Source organism: Hevea brasiliensis, chromosome 12, assembly GCF_030052815.1.
Source record: "Hevea brasiliensis isolate MT/VB/25A 57/8 chromosome 12, ASM3005281v1, whole genome shotgun sequence".
NCBI lineage: Eukaryota > Viridiplantae > Streptophyta > Magnoliopsida > Malpighiales > Euphorbiaceae > Hevea > Hevea brasiliensis.
In genome coordinates this window covers 7,370,375-7,397,979 of record NC_079504.1, presented here as the reverse complement: position 1 = coordinate 7,397,979, position 27,605 = coordinate 7,370,375, and the positions used below count along the sequence as shown (strand labels likewise).

Here is a 27,605-nt window from a genome sequence, read left to right as displayed (position 1 = left end):
CTAAAAATTTCAAGTTTACATCACTAACCTTATTTTGGATCTCAATTCTTCAATTTCTTCTCTTTTCTTCCTTTGTTTTCTTCTTCAATCTTCTTGTCCAATTGCAAAAGCAAGGGTTGTGGGAGAAAGTTGGGAAATTTAGGGTTAATGGAGTGATTTATCAAGCTTGAAACTAAGCTTTAATGGAGGATTTTACGAAAGATGAGAGAGATAGGAAGTGGACGGCAAAGGCTATGGAGAAGATGACCAACTTTTTCTTTTAATTTTTGTATTTATCTTTATTTAGGCAATAATTGACTTGGTCAAATTTAATTAATTAAAATTTGGTCAAATTTAATTAATTAAAATTTTCCTTTATTGCATCATGCATGATGTAAGGTGATGATATAATAATTCACTTTTTCTTTAATTTTCAATAATTTTTTAATTTAATTCTCAATTTCGAAGTTTTTGTTTTTCTGATTTTATTGGGCAGTTAAGTCAGGAGTTACCTCTAGGGGTAATTTGACCAAATTGCCCCTCGCCGGTCTGATCCAATTTGCAAGTAATTCGATATTTCTTCTAGATCCTTGATCTAATTATTTGACCTACTTATCAACTCTTTTCTGTGATTTTCTCTTTTTCACTAGATTCGCAATAGTCCTTAGGACCACGGCGTTACATTTTCCGATTCAAAAATAGGGTTAGGACTGACCTCGCAGTCACTTTCCGGTAAGATCATCCATCGTTGTGACCCTCGGTTCATTTAACTCTTTATGATCTGTTTTTCTTATTTATACTTAACTATCTGGCAATCACTATTTATTTTCATTCAGGGTTTTTTTAAGTGTCTTAAATGTGGTTCTAATCCTCTTAATTGTTCCGACCGACACCAATCACCGGAACAGTGAAATATACTAGGCTATGCAAATAGGGGTGTTACAAAAATGATTTAAGAACAAGTCTTCGTCTAAATTTGATGAGTTTAGGACCGCTTATTAAAGATCGATTAAAACATTAACTTGGTTAAACACTTGAATAATTTGAGCGAGGTAACTAATCACAAGACGTCCCGGAATTTGGAATCTTGAACATGAGGAGATCGGAAAATAAAATACAAAATCAGATGGTCTGAAAATTAATCAAAACATGTCAGGGAGATCGAAAAACACTTGGTTTCACACTTTGAAGTTTATTATTTATCTGGGAGGTTACTAGCTCAAAGAAAATGACTTGGGATCGGATAACTAGTTGAGATCGGTCAAAAGCCTACTAGGGGGATTGACATAGTTGCAATTATTCGAACTATGAATTTGAAGATTGACCAAAATATGGTGTCTACAACGGTGTCATGTACTATAATTAGCACTCACCTATAACCTCCAAGACAATAGTTATTTTCAATGGAAGAGAGACAATTTCAACTGATAGATTGAATATTCGAATCTCCTACATACCCAAAATATAAAAGAAAAATATCAACTAATAATAAAATAATATAATAATAATAACTTTAATATATATATATATGTGTGTGTGTGTGTGTGTGTGTAAGATTATTTGACGTCAACTTCATGCGATCTGAGATTTGTTTCACACACACACACACACACACACACACACACACACACACACACACATATATATATATATATATAGGTGAAGAAACTGATCGCGCGAAATGTTGATGCCAATAAACACAGGAGTTGATCTAACGTGATCAAAAGTGCTATATATATATATTTTTTAATAATCTAAATTTAAGGTTATTGTCTATCAGTAATCATAATCAATTCAATTCAATATCGATAGTAAAAAAAAATGAATTTCTAGAGTAGTTATAATAATTCAAGAAAAGAAAATAAAAATCAAATTCACCCATTATTGAACAAAGAAAGGAAAATTTTACCTTGAAACCAGAATTCAAGGTAGTGAATAGAGAAATAAGAATTTAGAAATTCTCTACGCACATCAGATTATAAATCATAAATTATATATATATAACAATAAATGAAAGATGAAGAAAAATAACTATTTGATAGTATTTAGCAAAAAAAGAAAGTAATAAACAGGTTTTTGAGAGCACAATTTAACAGAAAAAGATGATTAGGGCATATATATTTCAAGAATTTTATTAGACATAAAATGATATAAGAGTTGTTATTGAATTAGGTTGTTTAGATTACAAATATATATTTAATTTTAAAAATAATATATAAATAAATAAATAAGTAGGTAATTCAATAAAATAATTTTTTTATAAATATATTAAAATATTATTAATTAATTAAAATAAATAAATAAATAAAATATTGGGTTTCACGAAAAGCTTGCTCTTGCTAGATATCGCCAAGTTCTTTGGCAAGGAAGGGTTTCAAACTCACAGTTCACAGATGAGGAGTTGAGAAGTCAGGGCCATTGCCCGTTGACTTCTGAAGAGATTAGATTATTGCTCGCAGCTTTAGGTTTCAGCACTAGTACTTGGCTCTATCTTGCTTCACACAAGTTTAGTCTTGTACCTTCAAAAATTAGGAAGTTTTACGTAATCTTTTGGTGCTAATAAGTTGGACATTCATGTGGTCGATCACATTCCTTGGGGAAACAGATCTTTTATTTCCTATGAGAATTTGACAGTAGAAGAAATTTTCTTTTCAGGTTTATGGTGTAGAAGCAAGGATCTCTACCTTGAAGCAATCATTCCCCTTAATGGAAGACAAGAAGGGCCTGGCCTCTGCAGAGGAACTGGCTGAAGTTGAAGGCTAGGCTTCTCTACTGGCTGCAGTTGACTATTATGTGAACTTGCAGAGTGACATCTTTATATCTGCATCAACAGGAAACATGCATAATGCTTTGGTAAACAAGTCTCTGTTGATCTTGTTTAAAAGAATTTATTTTCTTGAAGATTGTAGGACAATTCTTTTGCTTTAGGTTGAATCTAGGTCAAATTTTTGTGTGCTATTTGTAATAGTAGATTATAAGCTGTTTGTGCATATTTTAAACTGTGGTGGGTGTATTGTGTTGAGAGGTTACTTTAATGGCATTGGTAGGTGGGATACAGAACTTACCTGAACCTGAAGACCACAAGACCAAACATGGTGCTGCTGGGCCCACTTTTGCCGAGCAAGAGCATGGAGTGGTCAGAGTTTCAGCTTGCAGTTTTTAATGGGCATTAAAGTAGACAAGGGCAAAGTAGAATGAGAAAGGAGAAGCAGTCAATATATACATACATACCCTGTTCCTGATTGCATGTGCCATTTATAACTGGGATGGATGCAGGAGTTTTAAAATGCAATTTTATGCGTATTTATCTGCAAGCACTACACTTTGTTCTGACCATAGCTAGTGTCTAGAATACTTGGGTTTTGCATTTTGTTTGAATTTGTGATTATTGATGCACAGATTGGTTTTACTCCCTTGCTGGCTTCTATTTTTATTTTTAGCTTCTATTTTTATTTTTATAAAGTTGAGAATTCACTTCCTCAGCAACAGGAAGACGCCGATGCGTAGGCAAGGATGGCGTGACAGCTTAGTTTTCTTCTCTGATCACCCAGTGAAACTACCATTTTTTCACCCATCAATTTTGCAAAGATGTTTTGTTAGCTGCCGTCCGTATATATATCACAAGAAGAAAATTGAGAATAAAATAAAATTTCTAACAATCAAAGCATCAATCACATCTGCAGTTAATTGGCTCCATTGGCTTGTCAATTTCTTCTCCTTCATATTAGCACTTTTCAATTTAGCAATTATTCACAACAGTTATAAAAAAAAAAAAATAATAATTATTCACAAGAATGACAATTCCTGACTTGTATGAACAGCATTGCGACAGCTTCAAAAACACAGCAATCGCATTCTTGTACAGTTTCAATGTTTAAGAGGCATATATGACAGCACAGAATTTCACAAACTTTTCATAGTGTTAATCAATTTTTGAGATATTTGGAACTGTCGGCATCTGACCATCTTTCTTATCCTTCACAACAGAAGAGGACCCACCTCCGTTCCGACTGGCAGCCAATTCCTTTGACTCTGGGGGTAAAGGAGATGGGGCACTTTCTTCTTCAATTGGAAGTGTTCGTTTTGAGCCCTCAAGGGCAACACCGAGAACAATGTTCTCCTCCAATGGAGGCCTGCCCACTGATTTCTCAAGTTGGGGGTCCGATGCAGGGATTGCTGAAGGCTTTGAAGTTGTGTTGGAGTCGGAGGTTGTTGCAGTGACTTTATCTGTTCTTGAATCAACGTTTGGCATTGATCCAGCACTTGCATCTGCTTTAGACTCCGATGTTGAGGCAACTTCAATCTTTGCATCCTTTTCCTCATTAGCACGTACTGAACGAGTTGAACCTTTAGTTTTATCATCACCATTGATTTTATAAGAGGGTTCGATCAGAAATAATGAGCGGTTAGCAGCTACTCCTGAACGAGTGAAAATAGTGTTAGCAAATGGCACATTATCCATTTCAGCCTCACTGTATATTTTCTGAACAGTTCGGATGGGTGTGGCAAGCCGGGCCCGATGGTGGCTTATAACTCTGAGAAGATCCAAGAGTATTGCTTCCTGTCAAATTGCATTTGATAATGCCAAGTCAACTAATTTTCAAGTAGAAGATAGGGCAGATCAATAGTCAGATCATCCATGAAAATGAGATATGGCATTAGCCAATCAAACACAATAAAAAATTCAATGCACTCATAATTATTATCATTCTATCATGCCCTAGTTGTCCATCCAAAAAGAGATGCAGGAGCAAGATAGCCCATAACTGATGAATACTCAGGAATCTGTGGCTCTACATTTACTATTTAAACTCTCCAAGGAATTCAAATAATTCTTTCCAGGAGTTTGATTTTTGTCCAAAAAACAGATATGGGAAATGGTGACAATAGCAACAGATACATTTAATTCTCTGCATTATTACACTGTTTTTTAAGGTTTTTGCACAAGAATTAAAGAAATTATATAAAAAAATACTAATAATTAACTAAAATACCTTTATTTTTAATTAAAATAGAGAAAAGAAATAAAAAAGAGGTAAATGCATTGGAAATAACAATAAACAAAGGTAAAGTTGGGAAAAAAAAATAATTAATGCTTTCTTTATTTTCTAAACAATCAAATAAAGTAGGACAAAAAAATTTTTTAAAACATCACTTGAAATGGGACGACAAAGTATCATCTAATATCATAGTAATTACATTTATATTGTAATGACTCTTACCTTTACACACAGGTACTCTTCAAAATGTGAGGTTTTCACAAAGCATGATACCAAAATCTGCAACATAAGCCAACAGATAGACAGTAAGACAATGAAGAAATTTTTAAACCAAGATCGAGTTACAAATATGAACCAAAAAATTACCCTTTTTTCTAATTTTTTAAAACCAGATGCCTCTAGAAATGTAACCTTATCTGTACTTGCAGAGACACCAAACTCTAGAGTTAGAGATGGATCTTTTTAGGAGTATAACAATTAATAGTTTCAGCCAGTTGTGATCAAGGAGCCTTTAGCTTTGGTTAGAGCATGCACATTAACATGTACATCAATTATCAATTGTAAACACAACCACCCAAGGGAAGCAAACCCTTAATTTCAAAAGGGACTGTGCAACCCAATGAAGTCCAAAAACGAGTCATTTCATGTCTTTAATACCAAAATCAACACGTAATCTCCAAATTTTTCACATTTCTTTATCCTTCACAAGCAAAGCAAATTTATAATAAGAACACAGAGAGAAGAGAAACTGTTCTCAAGACGTCTTTTCAGAAAGGAATCCTCTTCTTCAGACAATGCACGCTTCATTTTGGTCTTCATTAGAAAACATATATCATAAATTCAACAGAGAAAAGAACACAACTTAAGCCTCACCTTGAGAGCCTGATTCTCGGGCTCAATGGTATCCAAGAAAACTCTTCTGTGCAGCCTTTGCTGCTCCACTTGAGGATTTTTGGCCAAAACCTTGCGCATATCAGCAATGATGTTCTGAACATAGAAAATGGAAAGTCCCTGATTCTCATCTGAGGAAGAGAGAGGAAACGCACAAGTATATAAAAAGCAGGCAAACTGATATTGATTCTCACATTAATTTTGTTGACATCCAAGTGACTGATAGCAAGGTGAGTCTTAATGCGCCAATGAGTCTTCTGGCTGAGATTTCTAACAACATTCACAGTGAATTTATGGTTTGGAATGTGAACTGCTTCACGATCATCACCTCTTATGATTGTAGGTGACCACCATCCCACATGCTGAAAAAACACAAATATATCAATTAGAAAAATAAGCAAAAATTGTTAAAGAAGCCCAATATCATTCCTATACTCCAGGAGGAACAAAGTTTCTAACTCTAACTTCATTTTGTGTCGAGGCAGATAAAGAACATTCATGTTGCATGATGTTATTTTATTTGCCATGCTGCAAACCTGTTTCCTTTTTTATGAGGTATTAGTGAAGGAAAGAAAACACAAACCTCAACAGTGCCAGAAACCTCATAGCCTTCGAGCTTTGTCTGAATCCATTCATTCACAACAAATGGGCGTGTTGCATGGATCATTATACTTGAAAGAAAATTTGTAAATATCTGAATTCACAAAACAACCAAAAAATGAAAATCCACTAAACCAAGTATCTTCATACATGACAATGAACTGCAACTTATAAACATTAAAACTGTGGCACAATAATATTCATAGAAATTAGAAACCCAGAACTTTTACCTCCCGACCAGCAAGGGTGAGTAATACTGTACCAAGACCCCCAGCTGTGAGCCATCTTTGCGTAGAGAAACCTAGCAATTCCATGAACAATGATACAGCAGCAATCCAAACAGCACTATAAACAGCTTTTCCAGCAAAATTAAATCCCATCTGCCAGAGCAAGAAAGAACTGATGTAAAATGTTATTCATCAGCTTAAACACAGCCCCATTATTAATAAATTATAATCACCTTGACTTTTAACCAAAAGCTTTTCATGCATATCCAGTGAATCCAAATAATGTTTGTAGGCTTCTTAAAAATATTTGAAACATTTTTTATTTTATGAAATGCACAGCTTTTAAGAGCGGTGATAAGGCACTTCCCCACTAGAAGATTATTGCATAACTGGACATAAATAATTCTGACCCAAAATCAGAAGCTAGAGCTGGATATTAGGAAACTCGTCAAGGGCATAATAATGCCAAAACAAGCATTTAACAGAGTATCTAACCCTAAATAGAGAGGTAATGCAAAACATGAACTCATTTAAACTGACCCAGGAAACTAGGACTGAGATGCATTATTGCTGTTTACCATGCTTGGATCTCACAGTTACCAAAAGGTAAACCTACACAACATATTTAAGTGATACATCATTTATAATTCATTTCCATGCCAAAAGTTCTTTTCAGTTTCACATGCTGAAGTCAACCATTCCTTGATGGAAAATTCAATTTTCTAGTGCACGTATAGTAGCACTAATAAAGACATGTAAAGGAATTAAAGACAGTTGTAACTGCAGAGGTCACAGAAACATACATTTCTTGCATCATCAGAGTCATTCATCTCTGTGGAGAACTTTTGGGCCTGTTGTATCAAGCTGTGAAGAGGAAATGGCCATGATAATAGTTATAATTCAAGCCCCAAAAGAAATCAAACATACAAAAGACAAGGGCAATAAACAAGCCAGTAAGAATTAAAACCAAAATGGGATATTATCAACATTCAATGAAAAAACTGAGCACCAGAAGCAAATATAGATTTATGCCAACATAAAGAAAATAAAAACCTATAGCTAAAAACTGCATATTAAGTAAGAGAACACATCAGGCTGCAAAGTTGCAGATGCATGCTTCCAGATTGACCAAGTGACTCAAAAAAATATGCCAACCACTTTCCCAAACAAGGTAACAATTTCATCATTAAATTTTTAAAACAAACCATAAATACATCTAATTTTTACTGGAACAAGAAATTAGAAAGTTGACCAATTAATCAGCAGCCAAGTGCTTTAGTGAACTAAATCTAAATATCAACAAAAGTAATTGCAAAGCCCTTAAATGACATAAGTACGTTGGCAAGAAAACATACCTTGATAAACAATAGGCAAATGCCAGCACAGTTGATAGTGATCGTACAAAATTCAGAAGTCGTTGCTTCACAGCCTGGCTTGCTTCTGACTGAAGAACTACAGGATCAAATGCCCTGAAACATGCAGGTCACAATTAGCACTAATTGATTGCCAGAATTGCATGTCTTTAAATATTTAACTCGACTTCCTCAAAATACCTGCAGATGAGTATTGCTCCAGTCCACAGTAGCAATGGTTGAAGATATGAGGCCATATAATTTGTTCGGCTTTTATTCCTATTATTATCAGATTTCTGCAGAAGATTGCCACCAGAAAATGGGGAAAAAAAAAGGTGAAATGGGGTGTAGAAGATTGATAGATTGAATCTAGAACTGAGGAATTCAACTGCAGTTTAAACAAAAGGCCTGCAGAAATATAAGAAAGTGAAAATACATGGAGAAAAATAATCCTGCCCAAGCGCATAAGTGGACCAAGACCCCAAGTGGCAAAAGCAATGATACCAACTGCTGGGATCAATTTAAGCACAAGTTGGCTTCTATACAGGGCATCATACGACCTACACAATTTGTCAAAATTGTGAAAAAAAAAATGTCAAAATTATATATTCCAAGAGTAGGAGAGAAGAATGAAATTGGAGCAAAAAGGGGGAAAATCCATTATCCAATGGGAGGATTTCCATGCCTGAGTTATAAGCTGTAGATTCAGATTTGTGTGTAAGTAAGCTTGGCCTCATATTAATGGATATTTGTGTGCTTTTAAGCATTTAAATTCAAATATATATTGCAAAGTTATTATCACTTACAAAAAGGGACTAAAACTTAGAGTTAAATCAGAATGATCCATCAAGGGGAAAAGGATAACAACTACAGAATAACTGATCTTGAAAAAATTTGCATCTCATTATAGAAACTAAAAGTCACTGAAGAATGGCTACATTCGATTATATTTCTCGCCCAATGCAGGCTGACATTACTTGAGGAAAAAAATATTAAGTATACACTTAGATTTACACCTGGATTTAAAAAACAAAAATTGCTTTGGATATGGATAATAAAATTTGTCTACGAAGGAAAAAAAAATGCAAACTACAACATGAAAATACCTCGTCAAGACCACAGATGCAGATTTCAGAACAGGAATCTCATTTCCTCCGCTGGGTGTTAGAAGAGATCGGCATACAAAAACATTGCATTTGGAAGGTGCAGCAATTATTGGCCTACGCGAGCTACTTAAAAAGTGAACAGTCCAAGCACCCTGTTGCTATCGATGCAACATACAGAAATTTCCATGGTTTTAGACTCTAGTAACGCAATAATTTATAACGATCATGCATAGAAGGCATATGTGCATCACAAGAGTGAACTGGATGCATGAATAACCTTCACAGGCACAATTGGGATATGCATTCCAAACTGTAACAACAATGCTATAAGTTTCATGCGAAATAGCAAGCAATTGTAAGACATAACATCTAAAGAAAGCATATAATTTTATAATTTTGCATACCAAACCATGCGATGAAAGACTGACGTTAACCAAATGTACTCTGTTCTTTCCCTTTCCCATGACACACTGTGGATAACAGATAAATTAAATTTATAAAAAAAAAAAAAAAAAAGATTAGAAATGAGCCTTTAGCCTTCTAAAGGGACACTTTCTATATAGGATATCTAAAAGTTCTAGGTACATACAGTTTGTTGGCTACTGCATCCACGACTATTATGAATCCTTAATTCTTGGGATAATTGGATCGAACTTGCATGGGTCATGGCTGTATTAAAATGGAGATACCACCAAGAGCTCAAAGTAATACCTTTGTTCCGATCAACTTTCACCTTAGTACTTCCAACTATGTTTTACCTGGAAATTGTATGCAGAGAAACCAAATAGGTATTAGTGTACCAGACAAACAAGAATGACAACTGCCAAAATCAAGAGAGAAACAAATCCGTAGCCTAACAACTAAAAACTATAATTTACGTTATCCAAAAATCTCAAAATAAGAAATCCTAAGAAACAAATAAATTTAATTAAAAAAAATGACTATATTATGTTCAGTGTTCAGTTTTTTTTTTTTTTTTAACTTTTCTTTCAAGCTCAATCTAAAGCCAAATCCCTTGTTTCATAATTGGCATAACAATATTCTAACAATTGGAAGCCATAAATTCCCAAATGCCTTGCAATTACACCTACATACAACGAAAAGCACACAACAACAGAAACAAAGCAATATACGCAAATATCTACCTATAGAACAGAGCTTCAAATCACAACTTCAACTTCCACAGGGCCCTAATCAACAAAGAGAACAGAAACAAAGAGAAAAAAATTCAACAAAGAGAACAGAAACAAAGAGAAAAAATTTTACTGGAAAACTTGGTGAGACACTGAAGAGACAAGAAACGGGGCAGACAATGGCTTAAGCGAAACAGTTATCTAAATTTCTGTGCAGCTTCCTCAAATGGGGAACAAGACTTTTTTAAGGGAGGATTAGAGCTAGAGATTACCAAAATGGTTAAGGCTGTGCTAACGTCACAGAGTGTTGAATTTTCTCCAGCCGACGTGGTCCAATGTTTTTGTACGGTTTTGGATTTAGCATAGTATGACCGCGCATTTTTTATTTACAGTGGGTTTACGTGGCGACCCGCGAATTTTACTATACGACATGGTAGCTGGCTTCGAGGCGTTTGATTTATTTATTAGGTACAGTTGCTGGTGGATGGATAATTAAATAGGTAAATTATAATTTTTGATAAATTTAAAAAGATAAAGTTAATAATCGATGAATAATTAATATAATATTTATTGATAGTTAATTTAATTTTATTTTTTATTTTAATTATATTTTTTTATTTAATTTAAAATTTATTATTATTAATATTTTTATTTTTTATTTGTAATTTTAATATTTTATTTATGAATAATATAAAATATAAAATATTTATTTATATCTAAAAATTTAAAATTAATTATAAATTTTTCTATTAACAATAATAATTATTTTATTATTTTATCTATATTTTAAAATTATTTAATTATCTTAAAAATAATTATTTTTTTATTTTATTATTTTATCTATATTTTTAAAATTATTTAATTATCTTAAAAAATAATTATTTTTTTATTTTAAGAATAAAATAAATGATATAATATAATAGATTAATAATTATATATTTATTTAAATAATATAATATATTAATTTAATAATTATATATTTAATTTAATAATAAAATAAATAATATAATGTAATAAATTTATAATTTTATATTTATTTAAAAATTAAATAAATTATATGATATATACCCTTATTAGTCATTTCACACATCAACCGCAACAGCTAAATATAATTTTATCAAACACTTAACATAAAAACAATTATCATCAGCTATCAATTATCAGCTAACAGCTATCAGTTATATTCAACAGTTAAATCAAACAGGCCCTTCACCTGCTTTCCCCCTCTCCCCTCCCCCGCAATTTTTTTTAAAAAGGAAATGAGAGAGGGTAACATCCTTTCTAAATTAAATACTCCATCATTATTTTTTTTTTTAATTATAGTCTATTATAATTTAGAATCTGCTTTATGTCCTACGCCATTTTTTTTAATGTTTATGGTGATGAGTATTTTTTTAATTTTTATATTTTAATTTAAATTAACAAAATTTATATTTTTATTAATTAAATCAATTTTATTAAATTACATTAAGAAAAATATGAAAATGTCTAAATTTATTATGTCTATTGAGAAGGTAATTGTCCAATTAATTGATTTGAGAATGCATCTCTTCTTCATTTTAAAGGAATTAAAGATCTTCCTCGTTTCCCATCATACATTATATTTTTTTAGGATTAGACGACTATTATTTGATGATGACATTAATGTCTTCTAGATTTAAAAAACTAGAATTTAAGTTTTATATATATATAAGTCCATTAATGACCTAATATTGTGGCATAGTAAGTCGTTAAATACTAGAGAGAGAAGATAAATATCCACCTAGATTGGATAGAATTGTATAAAACCAGGAAATTTCCAAAAGAAATTTGTACTTTAGCGTGCCTTGACATTTTATGCTATAGATTTGGACATACCACAAGAATTCGTGAAGTAGAAGTTGCTATACACCACACGTGTATGGCATGTTGTTTACTATGTGGTGGAGAATGACCTTATTATATAAATACATGTTTACCATATAGTACAAAATATCAATAGTCATAAATATTAATTAAATGAAGTTAAATCAATTAAATAATTCATTGTTGAATAAGTGGAGTGGCGAACAAATGAATAAAAAGGTGAGTGGGTGGTTATGGAAGATAGTGCGTAGTTGTTGTAATTGTTTTACTTTTCAAGTACAATTTTACTTTTTAACGCATAAATATTTTTTCAAAATTTTTCAAGCTATCAAGTTCTCTTATATTTTTATAAAAACTGAATGAATAAAAATCCTAATGAAGTGCATCATAGTGGAGTTGAGAAACCAAATGAAAAATTATACCATTTCTTTTTTATCAGTAGTTCTGTGTTAAAAGTAAGACCAGTACATATTTATTTCATATTAGGATCATATATGTTATTAGTACGCCCATAATTTAATTCACATATGAGAAAATGTTATATGTGTTTTGACACGTATAAATTGAATAAGATTAATTTTATAGAAAAACAAAATATATGTGTGTGTATGTGAAGGAGAGGAGAAAAACTCGAACCTGAAAATTTCATATTGAACATTTATCACCAAGCTATGCCTTATAGCAAACAATAGGGGAAGTTATTTTGAACAAACAAAGCTTCCTCCCACAAACTAACAAAACCCTATCCAATGGAAGGGTACTAGGACTTTATAATTGGAGACTAAGAGAAAACAAATGATAAAACAGTTAAAAGATTAAAAAATACTACCTAAAGAAAAGGAGAGGAGAAGGGTCGACAGCCAAAACAGTCAAACCTCTTCCTAGACAATACTGAAAAAAGAGATTATTTTAAAGAGAAGATAGATATAATAAGGATAATTTGTGTCTTCCAAATAATTATTTTTCCCTTGAGAACAGTCCTACAAGGCTACAAATAATAATTATTTTTAGATGATCAAATAATTCATTAATAATAATAATTAAAGAATTATTTGATTGGCAGGCTTGATCAGATACGTGAATTTGGCCAATGTGCATTTCACCTTTTCAAATTGTAAGTTAATAATAATAATAATAATCTATTTAAATATTAAAAATAAAAAATATTAAAATATAATCATTATTGTATTGTATTAAAAAAGGAACATTTTCTATTATCTCTCTACTGTAAATGCCAATCCATCTTTAATTCAGGCAATTTTCATAGATGGTTTTCTTTATTTACAATTTTTTTTTTAATTGTTACACCTACTTTATAGAGTATAGTGACTCACACATTCTTTTACTTTTTTATTTAAATATAATTGAATTGTAGTTATTATTTTACAATAGATAAGGATAAAATTTATCCAACAATAAAAAAAACTATATTATTGATATTATAATAAATATAATTAATTATATGATAAAAAATCATAATACAAAATAAATCATCAGTGTGTTGATTGAAAAAAATTTTAAAAATTCGTAAAAGATCTTACATTTTAAAACAATAATCAAAACTTAACAAAATTATAATGAAATAAGTATTTCATATTTGTTTTATTTTTTTAAAGAAAAATGCTCTTTTTAAACCGAGTTATTCACGTCCCAACTCTTAAGTAAATTGAGGTCACTATGGGCTTATCAAAGCAAGTTAGGCTGGCAATTTTAGAGGTGGTTATCGAATCTAGTCATCGTTGCCATGTGATTTTCCGAATTCGTTCGGCGTTGCCCCTAATCCAAGGTTTTCTTTTGGTTTACTGCATTTTTTTCTGTTTCTTTTGGGTGTTCATGTGTTGAGCAGAAAGAGAATTTGATCTCCTTATGACACTACTATTTTTCCTTCACATGTTTGATGTTTTCAAGCTACCCTGCCATTTTCCCTTGAAGATTAGTAAAGAAGTTGCTAGTGATGATGAAGTTGGTGGTGACGGTAGTGAAAATTGGTGGTTTAGGTCTTGCCCTTTTAGTATATATCCATGGGTGTTTAGAGTTTGGTAATGCATAAATGTTAGGACCTATTATTGGGCTTGAATTGTAGTTTATGTATTGTGTTATTAGGGGCTTGAATCTTGTAATCCTGTTTCATCTGATGAAATATAATTTATGGGGAAAAAAAAAAAGAACATGTTCTCAAAGGTTATCAACCATTGTCAGAGTCAGCCCAACACTATGGCTTGATCTGCTCACATCATCATAGTAATTCCCTTTTTGATACTTGATAGATAGGTAACAATCACATTAAAGTGTGTTAAGATTAAAATAAGCAAAGAAAAAAGGCAAAGTAGTATTTTTATTATTTTTTTAATATTCTACTATTTTAAAAAATTATTACTATATGCTAAAAGAGGATAACAATTTACTGTTCTGAGGGACGGTGAAAACCTTTTAGTGTTCCTAAGAACAGTGAAAGGTCCTCTCTATCCCTGTTTTTTCATTTTTTTCTGCCATATGTGACACATGTTGACCATTGAGAGATTAGCACCCTGTATGGATAAAAAGAAAAGGGAGGAGAAAGAAAATAAATAAGAAAAAATAAATTATTATTATTATTATTATTTGAAAATAAAGAGAAAATAAGAAGGAGAAAGAAAATAATTTTTATTTAAAATAATTTTTTTTTAATTAAAAAAAAGTGTTTCTTTATACATTAAAATTATTAAATTATTCTTTTTATTTTTTTTAAATACATGAAATAAAAGTGTAAATTTATCTTATTTTTATTTTCTCTTTCTATTCTCATCTTTTTCTATCCAAATAATAATAAAAAATAATAAAAAAAAATATTATTTATTTTTCACTCTTTATATTCCTTCCCCTTATAAAACTTCCCAAACAGAGTGTAGGGATTAGGAGTGTTATTGTTTTTACGTTTCTAGCTTTAATTGCCAAATGACAATTGTTTTTTTTTTTTTCTTTTTTTTTTCCTTGAAGATTACAATTTTCATAAATCAAATCTCTCTCTTTCAAATAAAACTTTATAAAAAAAAATAATTTCTAAATCCTAATCTATAGATTAATAGATGTTTTTTAATTTTAAAAATTAATTTTTACTTTTTTAACTGTTCAACAGCATTTCGTTTTTTTTTTCCTATGAACACTATTTTAAAATGATAAGATTTTAATTAAAATTATTGTTCTTTTTGTTATAATAATAATTATTATTATTATGTGAAAAATATTAAAAAATAATATTTACAAACTTTTTATAATATATTTTAGAGTTATTAGTCTATTAAATATGTAATTATAAATAATAATAATAATAATAATTAAATTTACTTTGTTTTTAAATTCTAATGTAGTCTATAATATATTTGATTTATTTTTTAAAAATTGAACAAATATTTTAAAATAATATGCATATTCATCATTGTTATATACTAATATATTAACATAAAAATAATTTTAGGCACACTTTTCTAGATGGATTAAATAATTTACTATTTTTTAATAATAATTATTATTATTTTCTTTTATAACTACTATACAATTAAATATTTTTTCTTATGAAATTATATTTTTTCTATGTATTATAATAAGTAAATAATAAATATTATATCATTAATATTAGTTTATCTTAAACCAAACTACATACACATAATTAATATATAATATAAAAATTTTATTTCATTTGAATTATGATTTACACATAATTAATATGCAATATAATTTTTTTATATATTTATAAAATAAAATTAGTTGTATTTGAAAAAAATATATTTTTATTAATTATATTAATATAATAAATTTAAAAAGGAAATAATACCCGCAGCATGGCGAAGGTTTTAAGAAGCTTGTTTAATCTATTTAAATTAATTCAGTTTTTTAATAAAAAATAATAAAATTGAATTTATTTAAATTAAGTAATTTATTTTTTAATTATTTATTATTAATTTTCAAATTGAAGTTAAAAAATATGAAGGGGAGTTGCGTGGGCTCTGCATCCATTGCTAGTTTATCTCAGCGCTTGCAAACAGCTTCTGAAAAGGATGTGAAAAGGATGGCGTGAGTTTGTCTTGCCTATGGAAGAAGCAAATAATAGAACTTCCAGCGCTGAAATATCAGCTTGGAAAATTATTTACTTTTTTTTTTTTTTTCAGCCTGCCCAATTCAATATTCTTACTAATATTCTTCAAATTCACATGACTATAACACATTAGCATAAGCCAAATTGCACGTTAAGAGTTTGGAATTTGGGGATGAGAGTATATATATAGAAACTGGTCATGCATTAAAGATACAAGAATCAAGCAAAGCTCTATGCTTTAATCAAGCGATGAGACCAAAATAATTACTAGCAAATAGCTGAACGAACTTAGTTGAAAAAGTGAAAAGCGAGCAAGAAAAGGTGAAAGTAGCCAACCGTTGCAGATAATTAAGAGTTTAATTTGAAAATTAAAGCCGCCAGTTTTATCCCAAAAACAAAATCAGCAAGCCAACGGTTTATAACTACCACATAGATCATGAGACGCTGGGGCATTTGCGGCGAACTTAACGGTAAGAGTGTACATGGTTTGGAATAGAGTGGGACCAGATGGGTATAGGCTTTTTGGGCCATACACTTTAGCATTTTTTTTTAATAATTACTTGGAATTTGAACAATAAAAGCCCAACCCATAAATAAAGCCCTAAGCTGTGTTTGGATGTCCGTAAACCTCAAATCAATATTCAATATTGTATTTTCCCTTTTGAATATTTCATATAGTTTCTAATTCTCATTAATTTTCATGTTATTTACTTAATTTTCAAATTACAACCAGTAATCATTTTTGGCAATTAAGTATTTAGTTTGGTGGCTTTAAATTCAATGGAAGCGCGAAGTGAATCAAATTATTTTTAAATTAAAATTAAAATTATTAAAAATTGAAATATAAAACACCTTTAAATTAAAACTAAAATTGACTTTACACCAACTAGAAACTAAAACTATCTAAAATGGGATTAATCCAATTGAATTTTAAATACACTCCTATTAATTTCGAGTAGAAACGAACAAATGGGCAAATCTACTTGTTATATATCATAGCCAAGCTAGAGGTAAATTTATTCGTGCTTAGAGTTAAAAAAAAAAAAAAATTAAATCCTGTACATTGGCAATGGACAAAAGGGCCACAGTAAAAAACACTAACAATTTGGTAAAAATTTACAAACTAACACAAGCCACAGTGACCATCCAATCTATTATTATTTATCGCCCAAAATTAGGATATAGCCAGCATGTCTGGACACCATGTTTCCATTGTTAACCCATCATAGCCGTTGCTCACATGCATCTCACGTGACCTACCCCACCAAATATTTGAATTCTGACCTGAAGCGCCTTTTTCTCGAATTCCATTCATTAATTTAATCACCCTCTACCCCCAAATCCAATCCCCCGACCTTTCAAAATTCAAAACTAGTCCCCTCTCTCTCTCTCTCTCTCTCTCTCTCTCTCTCTTTCTCTCTCTCTCTCTCTATTCCATTCAAAAACAGGGGAAAAAAAATTATATTTCTCCATCTGCTTCAGGTATCTTCAATCTCTATGTATCTCTTAGATCCATATTTCGTTGGTTATTCAGGTAGAAATCTTTGTTTTTGTGATTTGGATTCTTTTATTTCATTTATTTTTCAATTTTCACCCGTTTTGGATCTGTTTTAGGGTTATATTTCGCGAATTGAATCATTTAAAGCGAGATGGACAATGCAGAGTGTGTGAGAGTTGCCGTTAACATTCGGCCTCTGATTACCTCCGAGCTTCTCATTGGTTGTACAGATTGCATCACTGTTGTACCAGGGGAGCCTCAGGTATTACTATTAGATAGTTGCTAGTAAATGCTATTCCATGAAAGGATATATTTGTATTTCTTTATGCTAATTTTATTTTGCCAATCAAAGCTTATGATTGCAGAAAGTTAGATTGTTATGTGATTTGTTTATTTATTTATTTTTATATTTTTGACAACATTAGGTTCAAATTGGATCCCACGCTTTTACTTATGATTATGTCTATGGAGGCACGGGATCATCGTCCTCTTCAATATATGATGATTGTGTTGCTCCACTGGTGGATGCACTCTTTCTTGGTTATAATGCCACAGTTCTTGCCTACGGCCAGGTTTAACAGAACTTAATCTGGTTGTTTTTGTGTGTTTATTGGGTTTAAATTGATAAATTTAAGTTCCTTCTAATTTAATGTGCTAAATGTCGCCATTCAATCAGACGGGATCAGGAAAAACATATACCATGGGAACAAATTACACCGGTGAAGGTAATAATGATGGAATTATCCCTAAAGTAATGGAAAACATATTCCAAAGAGTTGAGATGATTAAAGATTCCACAGAGTTTTTGATTAGAGTATCATTTATTGAGGTAAAAATCCTCCAATTAATTTCTATTTTAGTCATCAAATAGTTGATTGATTTAGCTAATTATTGATTTTGAAATGCCAAACAGATATTCAAGGAAGAGGTTTTTGATTTGCTTGACCCAAATTCAGCCCTTCTCTCAAAAGGAGAAGGGGCAAATGCAGTGAAACCAGCAGTGCCTACAAGGGTTCCAATTCAAATTAGAGAAACAGTGAATGGAGGGATAACCCTTGCAGGAGTGACTGAAGCAGAAGTTAGAACCAAGGAAGAGATGGCATCATATTTATCACGTGGTTCATTGTCTCGTGCCACTGGGAGTACTAATATGAATAGTCAATCGAGGTTAAGTTTTTTATTAATTTGCATTCTGTGCTAGTCTATAGTTTTTTTAATGTTTTGAAGGGTTCCCCTCTTTCAATTATGTTTTTATATAAAAACTGAAGTTTTTAATATTTGATTTTTTTACTACTTTTTTTAAAATGTTATTGAAACTAAAACTTTTATTGGTTGTGTTTCAGTCGTTCGCATGCTATTTTTACTATTACAATGGAGCAAAAGAAAATTGCTCATTCAAATGAAGTAAATAATGATGAATTTGGAGATGACATCTTATCTGCGAAACTGCATTTGGTAGACCTTGCTGGTTCTGAGCGAGCAAAGCGAACGGGTGCAGATGGGATGCGTTTCAAAGAAGGTATGTTTTGCCTTTGCGTTTCTAATTTATTATTACAAGTTTATGATGTTGTTTTGGAGACAATCTCATCCTGATGAAAATAAAATGATTTATAGCATTTCTCTTATATTTTTTTTTTCTGTTGTCTTACTGAATGTCACAATTTTTATGGTTTAGGCATTCATATCAATAAGGGCTTATTAGCTCTTGGCAATGTAATTAGTGCCTTGGGAGATGAGAAGAAACGAAAAGAAGGAGGCCATGTTCCTTATCGTGACAGCAAGCTGACTCGTTTGTTGCAAGTATGAGAGTTATTTTTTTATTCTGTTTTATGGTTTTTATTTTGAAACAAGAGATTGCTTGCAGTTATTTTACCAAATTTAGATAGTTAATGTTCATGTTTATTATTGATATTTTTTGCTTGATGATAAGTAAATAATGTAATTAGCAAAACAAGAGAATGCAATATATTATTACTAAGGCATGTTAGTAGCTAGTACGAAATGTAGAGATATTAGACTAAGCAAATAAAATCTTATTTTTTTTTTTTCTATCTTGCTAAAATGTTTTCTTCTAATTATCATTTCAATTTGAATTTTCTAGGATTCTTTGGGAGGAAACAGCAAAACAGTGATGATTGGTATGCCCTTGGTCAAACTAGTGTGTTAGAGGATATAAATCTTCTTTACATTTTGTACATTTGCTTTGTAACAATTCTAGTTTTTCTTTTGTCATACTTGTTATAGCATGTGTTAGTCCTGCTGACACAAACGCTGAAGAAACGTTGAACACATTAAAATATGCAAATCGTGCCCGCAACATTCAAAATAAAGCAATAGTAAGTTAAGTTTGATAGTTTAGTCTTTTTGATCTTTCATGCCTCCATTTGTTATCTAATAATCAACTTCACTTAATTTCAAGGTGAACCGAGATCCATTGGCAGCTCAAATTCAAAGAATGAGGAGCCAAATTGATCAGTTGCAGGCTGAATTGGTGTTCTATCGTGGTGATGCAAGTGCTCCATTTGATGAACTTCAGGTATGTCCACTTATAAGAAGTAAAAAAACATGCACTCCTTATCTATTGGTGCAATTTCTCAACTAATGCGTATATATTTTTCCCCCAGATTCTTAAACATAAAGTATCCTTGCTTGAAGCAAGCAATGCAGAATTGCAACGAGAGCTTCAAGCTCGTAGAATCACTTGTGAGCACTTGACACAAAATGCTGTTGATGCTCAGGTTGCTATTTTTGTTAGTGTGTTTCAAAAGTTATAATTTTCTTTTGGATGTTTATTGTGCATTGATAAAATTCATGTGGTTTGATTGCCAACAAACATTTCAGGTTGAAAAAGACAAATTGCTAATGCAAATTGAATTAGCTCGTAATGGTAAATCTTGGGATGAGATTGAATCCAATTCAAATCAGGTTAGATTCAATGTGATGCTTTTCTTGTGCGTTATATGCAATTTTTTTGGCATTCTAATTGGCAAAATTCTTTGCTTACGCAAGGTTCTAAAAATTTCAGGATTTTGATTTGATGAAAACTTATGTTTCAAAAATTCAAGAATTAGAAGGGGAGTTATTGCGCTTGAAAAACTTGTCTAACTCTAAGCATAGTCGATTTGTTGATTGTGTTGACTCGGATGATGATGGTTTTCATTGTAAAAATGCTTCCATTCCATCACTAAATGGGCTTTCCTCCAACTCTGATTCAAAAACCGTGGACATTTCGGGTAACTTTCTTGAAGCTTAATTGTGTCTTAATATTAATATAGTTTCTTACTTTATTTTATTGTTGAATATTTTACTATTTTATTTATTTATATAACAATGACTACCGTTTGAATTATTAATTCTATTGCATTTTCTTTGTTGGCTATTACACATTCAATTCCTCCTATCGATATCAGTGGTTGCATGTGCATCAAAATCGGGCAATTTCACTTTTAGTACCTTAGTGGTTTGGTGACATAAATAGTTAGAAATTCATGTCTTTGTTATTATTGCTGAAAACTGTTTTGTTTGCATTTTAATTACGTTAGTCAAGTTATATCTTATTTTCAATTATGAGAGGTGGCTTTATAGAAAATCACTCACATTTAATCTTTTATTAATTTGCAGAAGAGGTTGAAGATGAGGAAAAGGAGCTTGAACATTCCTCTCTTCAAGAAAAACTGGACAGGGAGCTAAAAGAACTGGATAAAAAGCTTGAACAAAAGGAGGTAAATGCAGCATAACTCATAATTGTTAGTAAATTTTTGTGAGATGGACAAGAATTTTTGAATAAAACGTCTCATGAATGGTGTGCAACTTTGTTGAAATTTATTCATAAATCACTTGCTTAAAAAATAAAAAAGGCTTTATTTCTTAGTTATGCCTTCAATTAGACCTATGTAATCTTGCTCATGAATTCTTTGTTTTATTTGACTTTCTAGCTTTTTATTGTATTCATTGTACATTATAGCTTTGATTCAATGTCTTTTCCGCCTTCTTTTTTACTTGTTGAAGGCTGAAATGAAGAGTTTTACAAGTGTTGATACTTCTGTTCTTAAACAACATTATGAGAGGAAAGTTCATGAATTAGAACAAGAAAAGAGGGCTTTACAGGTTTGTGCCACTTGTACTATTAATACACAGTTTTAATGGTATAATATGTCAATCTCAGTTTTTGTTGTCAATTGGCAGAAAGAGATTGAGGATTTGAGATACAATCTTGCAAATATCTCTTCTACTTCAGATGATGGTGCTCAAAAATTGAAAGAAGATTATCTGCAAAAGTTGACTTTCCTCGAGGCACAGGTAAGTTTTGAATTAACTCCATATCTTTAAATAAAAATTGTTCTGAACTTTTTTGTTATGCTTTGCAGGTTGCAGAGTTAAAAAAGAAACAAGATGCTCAGGCTCAATTATTGAGACAAAAACAAAAAAGTGATGAAGCAGCAAAACGACTTAATGATGAAATTCAGAGAATCAAGACTCAGAAGGTACACTTTTCTTTGTGTGAAGACTGAAGAATCTTTATTTTTTCAATTTGAAATATAGCCTAGGAACTCAATGCAAATGTAATTTTGTGCTATTTAGGTTCAATTACAACAAAAGATCAAGCAAGAGTCTGAGCAGTTTAGGTTATGGAAGGCATCACGTGAAAAAGAAGTTCTTCAGGTATACGATAGAAATGAATACCTTGTTCCTTTCTTTCATACATGAAAAGTGTATGATAAATTTGAATGCAACAATTTGGAATCATATGTTTTCCATGATTGAAAGGCTTAATGCTTCTTACTTGACCCTGCAGGATTTTTATTTGGTTAAGTAGTTATTGCGTCCAGATATATTTTGAATTGTGTCTGCACTGATTCTTTTTGGAATATGCTTTATTTTTCAAATTATTTTTTTGATGTTACCAGCTAAAGAAAGAGGGAAGGAGGAATGAGTATGAGATGCACAAGCTGTTAGCTTTGAATCAGAGACAGAAAATGGTAAGTTGATGTGCACTTGAGTAGTAGATTCCTCCTAACTCTTGAATTTTGAGAGATGTTCAACTCAATTTCTACATTTTCATTTTAGGTCCTGCAAAGAAAGACAGAAGAAGCCTCTATGGCCACTAAGAGGCTAAAGGAACTTCTAGAATCTAGAAAGGCTTCCTCACGTGAAACATATAGTAAGAAGATCAACTACCTCATGCACTCCATTTGTTCTCCACAGTTATATTAATTGCTGTGCTGACATCTTTTTGTTTTGTGCAGGTGCTGGAAATGGCAATGGTCTTGGAATTCAGGTATTTCTAACAGTATCAAGACATTTAGTTGTGTATTTTGCTTGCACATAAATGAACAGTTAGTGGATTTGGCTTCTTAGTAAGATCTTTAGATTTGTTTCTGAGATTGACACATGTTTTCCATGTGAAGGCTATGATGCAATCAATTGAGCATGAGCTTGAAGTCACAGTGCGAGTACATGAAGTGCGTTCTGAGTACGAGCGTCAAATGGAAGAGTGAGCCCCATTATGCACTATTTCAATTTACCAATCCGTGTAGAGACATTTGGCTCTACAGTATTATGAGTCGGTTAAAATTTCAGTCTGAGGTTGGATATGTTGGTGCTATTCAGTTTTGTTGACTTTGGTTGAGGAATATTGCCTTCAACTTGACAATTAAATCTATTGCATCTTTTTCCCCCTTTACAGGTCAAAGTTAACTGATTTCATGTCATTCAACTAAATGCATAGCGTCCAAATTTTGAAAATGTTGTCTTTTTCAATGACACTCTTTGGCATAAAATTATTGAGCTGTCGTCCTCTGTTTTTGAGATCTTCTAAATTTTTAAACAAGATCTTGTTAAGCTATTTATTTAATGCTTTTTGTTGTGTAAGCTAATTTAAATAATGCTTGCTTGTTATTTCAGGAGGGCAAGAATGGCCAAGGAGGTAGCAAAATTGAAAGAGGAAGCACAATTACTCAAACTTACTAATTTAAGGTGGAATACTTTGTTTTCATCATCATGTAGCACTGATATGATCCTTCTGTTCTTGTCACACAATACCAATCAATTGATTGATTACTTTCCTTAAATCAAATACAGTGATAGCCCATCGGCAATGTCACCTGGTGCAAGAAATTCCCGGATTTTTGCGTTGGAAAACATGCTTGCTACTTCTTCAAGCTCCCTGGTTTCCATGGCATCACAATTGTCAGAAGCTGAAGAGCGTGAACGGAGCTTTAGTGGCAAGGGTCGTTGGAACCAAGTTAGATCTCTAGCTGATGCTAAAAATGTGATGAATTATCTGTTCAATTTAGCATCATCCTCTAGGTAATTATCCTTTTTTCTTCATTTCTTTTGCTTCAGGATTTAAGACAAAAATATTCCATGCGGGAAATTCTTGTAACTGATACCTGCCCTGGCCTCTCGGTGACATTGCAATATCTTATGTGTGAAACTGAGCAGCAATATCAGTTACATGTACTTAGCATAACATAATTCTACTATAGTATTAATCATAGCTAAGGGAAACTTTTTTTTTCGGAATTCTGTGAATTAAATTTGTTGTAATGACAAGGCTAAGTCAGCTTGGTTCGTGCTTTTTTAGAAGTTGCCTATGTTGAATTGGCCTGAATTTTTTTCTTTTTTCCTATTTCTCAAGGTGCCAATTGCGGGATAAAGAAGTTGAATGCAGAGATAAGGACAGTAAAATAATAGATCTAAAGGAAAAAATAGTGAAACTAAATAGTTTGGCTAGGCATCTGGAAATGCAGAAGGCAGAACTGATTCATCAGGTGAAGTCACAGGTTAGTTCCATGCTTTTCTTGTTTTTTAATAATATTAGGCATTTTATACATATTGCACTTAATTATGTGGTGCATGTAGTGTACATAAGAACACAGAGCCTGGGGTGACCCTGATTCAGAGTTGGATGAATGGATTCAATTATTTGAGGATCTGTTTGTCATTTTGGCCCATTTAATAGATGGATCAAACCAATAGAACTTCTCGTTCTGTTCTTGAATTTCTTAAATAATTTATAAGTTAATGAAAAGTGATCATCTAATTTTTTCTAGTTATCGAGTGGATGACTTGAGATGGGGCATTCATGTTTATTATTCATGCAAGATGCCTCTATTTTATAGAATGCATTCGTTTTAGAAGGTTTGCTATCATCCTGTTGCCCGAGATTAGAATCCACTGTTTGTTCTCAAGTATGAGCAGGAAGTCATCTTCTTGCTACAAGTCAAATTCAAAATTGTAAATTTTGACTACATATATTAACATATGGAATAGAATTTGCTGCACTTTTTAGTAAAAGATATTTAGATGAGATCATATTCCACGTTTTTAGGAGTGCATATTGGCTTCAGTACCTGAATGACAAGGTTGGACAATTAACTTTCATAAGATAGGGTTTGTATTGAAACTTTCCCAGTGGCATCATGTACACATCTTCGTGAACTGCGGCTATGTGGATTGACACATCTGTTAGATTTGTTCAGATGGATTAAACCTTTTGTTTCTTTTTCAGTTCCTTTCTATTTGAACTACTATCTTAGATGATTAGAAGTTTTTTTTTTTTTTTTTTAAACAGAATTCAGCATTGAAGAAATATTCCTTGAGAGGCCAAATGGATTCGGCAGAAATAGACCTCAGCAGAGCACACAAATATGAATTGCGCAAGCAGGTAAATTTCCTTTATCCATCTTCAACAACTATGAATTGTCTATAAACTCTATTAGTTACTGCTCCCCATTTCCTAATAAGTTTGCATTTGATTCTGCTGTTAAATTATACCATGTAATATTGTATTAACAGAGTTCATTATCATTGTTGTTTACTTTCTTTAGGCACATAGAAGCTCCGTTATTTTATTGGAGGATATGGATACATCTGAATCAGAACATTCAGATGTAGACAATGCAGATGATGAATGGGTGCAGTCAGATGTGGATATGGCAGATGATGAATCTGCAAGGCCGATGAAACGGCGGGCTAGGAACAGAATTTCCAAGAGTGGAGACAATCAAAATGTGGGAGATAACAATGATCCAGAAAACTCCAAATTGGATTCTTCTGGTGAGGGATTCAATGTTGCTATGGAAAAAACTACATCTTGGGTATGTTGCACCTGTAGTAAGTATTCTTCATGCAAGACAATAAAGTGTCAATGCCGAGCTGCTAAGGGCAATTGTGGCGCATCCTGCGGTTGTATCGCAAGCAAATGCTCCAATAGAGATGGTACAGTGTTCAAGTCTGATGATTTGGCACAAGCAGAGATGTCTGAATGTGATGGAACTGGTTCAGGCTCTGATGAAATTGAGAAGAATCGTGATCTTGCTTCTCATGGTGCAATGCTGCTTCAGAGTGCATTGATTGAGAAGCCTGCTGAGACAAATGATGATGGTGTGGTCAGAAGGAAGCCTTTGTCAGACATAGGGAATACGGTGGTATGTTCTTTTTGCATTATCTGATATTTCCATGAAAAGCTTTTCCCTTTTTTGGCAGGCAGATTCATTCATCAGAATTACTTTCTTGTTTAAAAGCTAGTTGCATTTAAACTGGAATAATTTTCAAACAGATTCGCTGTTTCCGCTGCATGTTCTGTCCTTCCCAGTAGGACCTGAATATCTCATTGTTCTGCTCGTATTTTTCTTCTGGGCTTATTAACTTTCAATACTCCTGCAGGCCAATTCTAATGCTCCAAAGCCTGCCCAGAGAAAGAAATGGCGCAAATCAGTAATTCAGCTTGTTCCTACTGCTCCCTCCACACAATCAGGAAAAGCAGAAGCCCCTCAAAAGGTAGATAATAGTACAGGTGAATCAGACATGTGTCTGCCTTCCAAGTTACCCAGAGCTATGCTCTCTGATGCATCTAACAATGCAAAGCCAGATAATAATAACAGTGCAACGGAGGCAGATGTGCTTCTGAAGTTACCAAGGGCTATGCGATTGGCTACATCACATAGCAACTCCCTCTTGAGAGAAAGGAATGCTGATCAATCAAATGAACCAGTAAATAAGGAAGCCAGTGTTCATCCTTCAAGAAGTCCTGCCCGGCCGCCAAGAACATCAGAGGAGAAAGAGAACTATGGCCGCTGACTCTGAAATCTATTATTTCCTCACCATCAACAGTTCTTTACAGTTAAACCCACAATTAAGTACTCTTGTTTCAGCGTATTTGTTGGGGCACTAAAGTATGATTAACCCTTGATTATGTACTTTGATCCTGTGTTAATGAAAAAAAAATGTAATATGGATTTCTTTCTAGAAATCCAAGACGGGTTTAGATTAGGGTTTTTTTTCCCCTTCATTCTTTACTACTCTCCCATCACGTGGTTTAGACTCGTCATTGGTGTTTTTGTACTCTATTATCAATCGTACATCAGATTTATTGCTTGGTACCGTTCTATTTGGATCAAGAATTCTTTCCTATTTAAGCAGATAAGAAAAATTTTCCAAAAAAGTAAAAGAAAAAACTTGTTTAGTTTACCTTGTTCTAATTATCTGAACCCTTCAAGTTGTGTTTCACCTATAATTATACAATTTTCTAAAAAGTCAATGAAGAGATGCAAATTTAAAAATAAAAAATTTAACTTTATGATTTTTTTATAATTTACGCATATATTGTGTGTAAAGTAATTTTTTTAAAATAATCATATAAAAAACATGTTAAATTAAAAAATATATATAATTATAATGAAATTATTTGTATTTAAAATAATGTTTTATTATACAGATTTTATAAAAGATATTACATAATTATATTTATATATATTTTTTATTTTTATGTGTAATGTCAACATTTTTATGTTGAAATAATTACTTCACGAAAAATAAAACATTATTTTATGTAAAACTTATAAGATAAAATGCATAAAAAAATTTATTCTTTTATTTTGAATAAAATACTCTTAAAA

At 31.8% G+C, this 27,605-nt stretch overlaps 2 protein-coding genes and 1 long non-coding RNA gene across 9 annotated transcripts; 2 read left to right on the top strand and 1 right to left on the bottom strand.

Annotated features, from left to right (window-relative positions):
- Positions 1–2,307: 2,307 nt before the first annotated feature.
- LOC110637369 (uncharacterized) lies at positions 2,308–3,375 on the top strand. The gene is made up of 2 exons (XR_002491502.2): positions 2,308–2,832; positions 3,027–3,375. It is a non-coding gene; the product is annotated as an uncharacterized LOC110637369 (long non-coding RNA).
- Positions 3,376–3,657: 282 nt separating this feature from the next.
- Positions 3,658–10,717, bottom strand: LOC110637366 (mechanosensitive ion channel protein 2, chloroplastic). 6 transcript variants are annotated; one of them, XM_058130968.1, is made up of 14 exons: positions 10,561–10,717; positions 10,301–10,345; positions 9,867–9,913; positions 9,156–9,313; positions 8,486–8,609; positions 8,251–8,345; positions 8,053–8,166; positions 7,501–7,561; positions 6,701–6,850; positions 6,454–6,564; positions 6,065–6,232; positions 5,853–5,966; positions 5,202–5,258; positions 3,658–4,540 (listed from the first exon to the last, which is right to left on the bottom strand). In XM_058130968.1, exons 5-14 carry the CDS (start codon positions 8,513–8,515, stop codon positions 3,902–3,904), a joined length of 1,539 nt encoding a protein of 512 aa, XP_057986951.1. In that variant the 5' UTR covers positions 8,516–8,609; positions 9,156–9,313; positions 9,867–9,913; positions 10,301–10,345; positions 10,561–10,717; the 3' UTR covers positions 3,658–3,901. The 6 variants fall into 6 exon arrangements, with proteins under 6 accessions (XP_057986951.1, XP_021643122.2, XP_057986949.1 ...); XM_021787430.2 differs by lacking the exon at positions 10,561–10,717 and adding an exon at positions 9,560–9,625 and having other exon boundaries at positions 9,745–9,913; positions 10,301–10,525; XM_058130966.1 differs by lacking the exon at positions 10,561–10,717 and adding an exon at positions 9,560–9,625 and having other exon boundaries at positions 9,156–9,307; positions 9,745–9,913; positions 10,301–10,525.
- Positions 10,718–17,557: 6,840 nt separating this feature from the next.
- Positions 17,558–27,095, top strand: LOC110637368 (kinesin-like protein KIN-4C). Of its 2 annotated transcripts, none has more exons than XM_021787434.2 (28): positions 17,558–17,687; positions 17,820–17,965; positions 18,129–18,275; positions 18,380–18,532; positions 18,617–18,870; positions 19,047–19,222; positions 19,379–19,503; positions 19,805–19,841; positions 19,948–20,039; positions 20,123–20,239; positions 20,328–20,441; positions 20,545–20,628; positions 20,729–20,936; positions 21,325–21,425; positions 21,712–21,810; positions 21,889–22,002; positions 22,071–22,187; positions 22,285–22,365; positions 22,611–22,682; positions 22,771–22,864; positions 22,950–22,981; positions 23,112–23,197; positions 23,608–23,679; positions 23,785–24,012; positions 24,344–24,488; positions 25,280–25,372; positions 25,536–26,135; positions 26,374–27,095. In XM_021787434.2, the coding sequence occupies exons 2-28, from the start codon at positions 17,855–17,857 to the stop codon at positions 26,785–26,787; spliced, it is 3,966 nt and encodes a 1,321-aa protein (XP_021643126.2). In that variant the 5' UTR covers positions 17,558–17,687; positions 17,820–17,854; the 3' UTR covers positions 26,788–27,095. The 2 variants fall into 2 exon arrangements, with proteins under 2 accessions (XP_021643126.2, XP_021643125.2); XM_021787433.2 differs by having other exon boundaries at positions 17,620–17,739.
- Positions 27,096–27,605: the final 510 nt, after the last annotated feature.

Bases quoted from the DNA above. Each gene is read 5' to 3' on its own strand.
- LOC110637366 (XM_021787430.2), bottom strand. From the start codon at position 9,822: ATGACCCATGCAAGTTCGATCCAATTATCCCAAGAATTAAGGATTCAT. The intron at 8,167-8,250 runs GTATTTTGAGGA...TGCATGTTTCAG, and splicing joins GGAGCAATACTCATCTGCAG to GGCATTTGATCCTGTAGTTC. The intron at 6,851-7,500 runs GTATGTTTCTGT...TTGCTCTGGCAG, and splicing joins ACTCTGATGATGCAAGAAAT to ATGGGATTTAATTTTGCTGG.
- LOC110637368 (XM_021787434.2), top strand. From the start codon at position 17,855: ATGGACAATGCAGAGTGTGTGAGAGTTGCCGTTAACATTCGGCCTCTG. The intron at 18,276-18,379 runs GTTTAACAGAAC...CCATTCAATCAG, and splicing joins CAGTTCTTGCCTACGGCCAG to ACGGGATCAGGAAAAACATA. The intron at 20,240-20,327 runs GTATGTCCACTT...TTTTTCCCCCAG, and splicing joins CTCCATTTGATGAACTTCAG to ATTCTTAAACATAAAGTATC.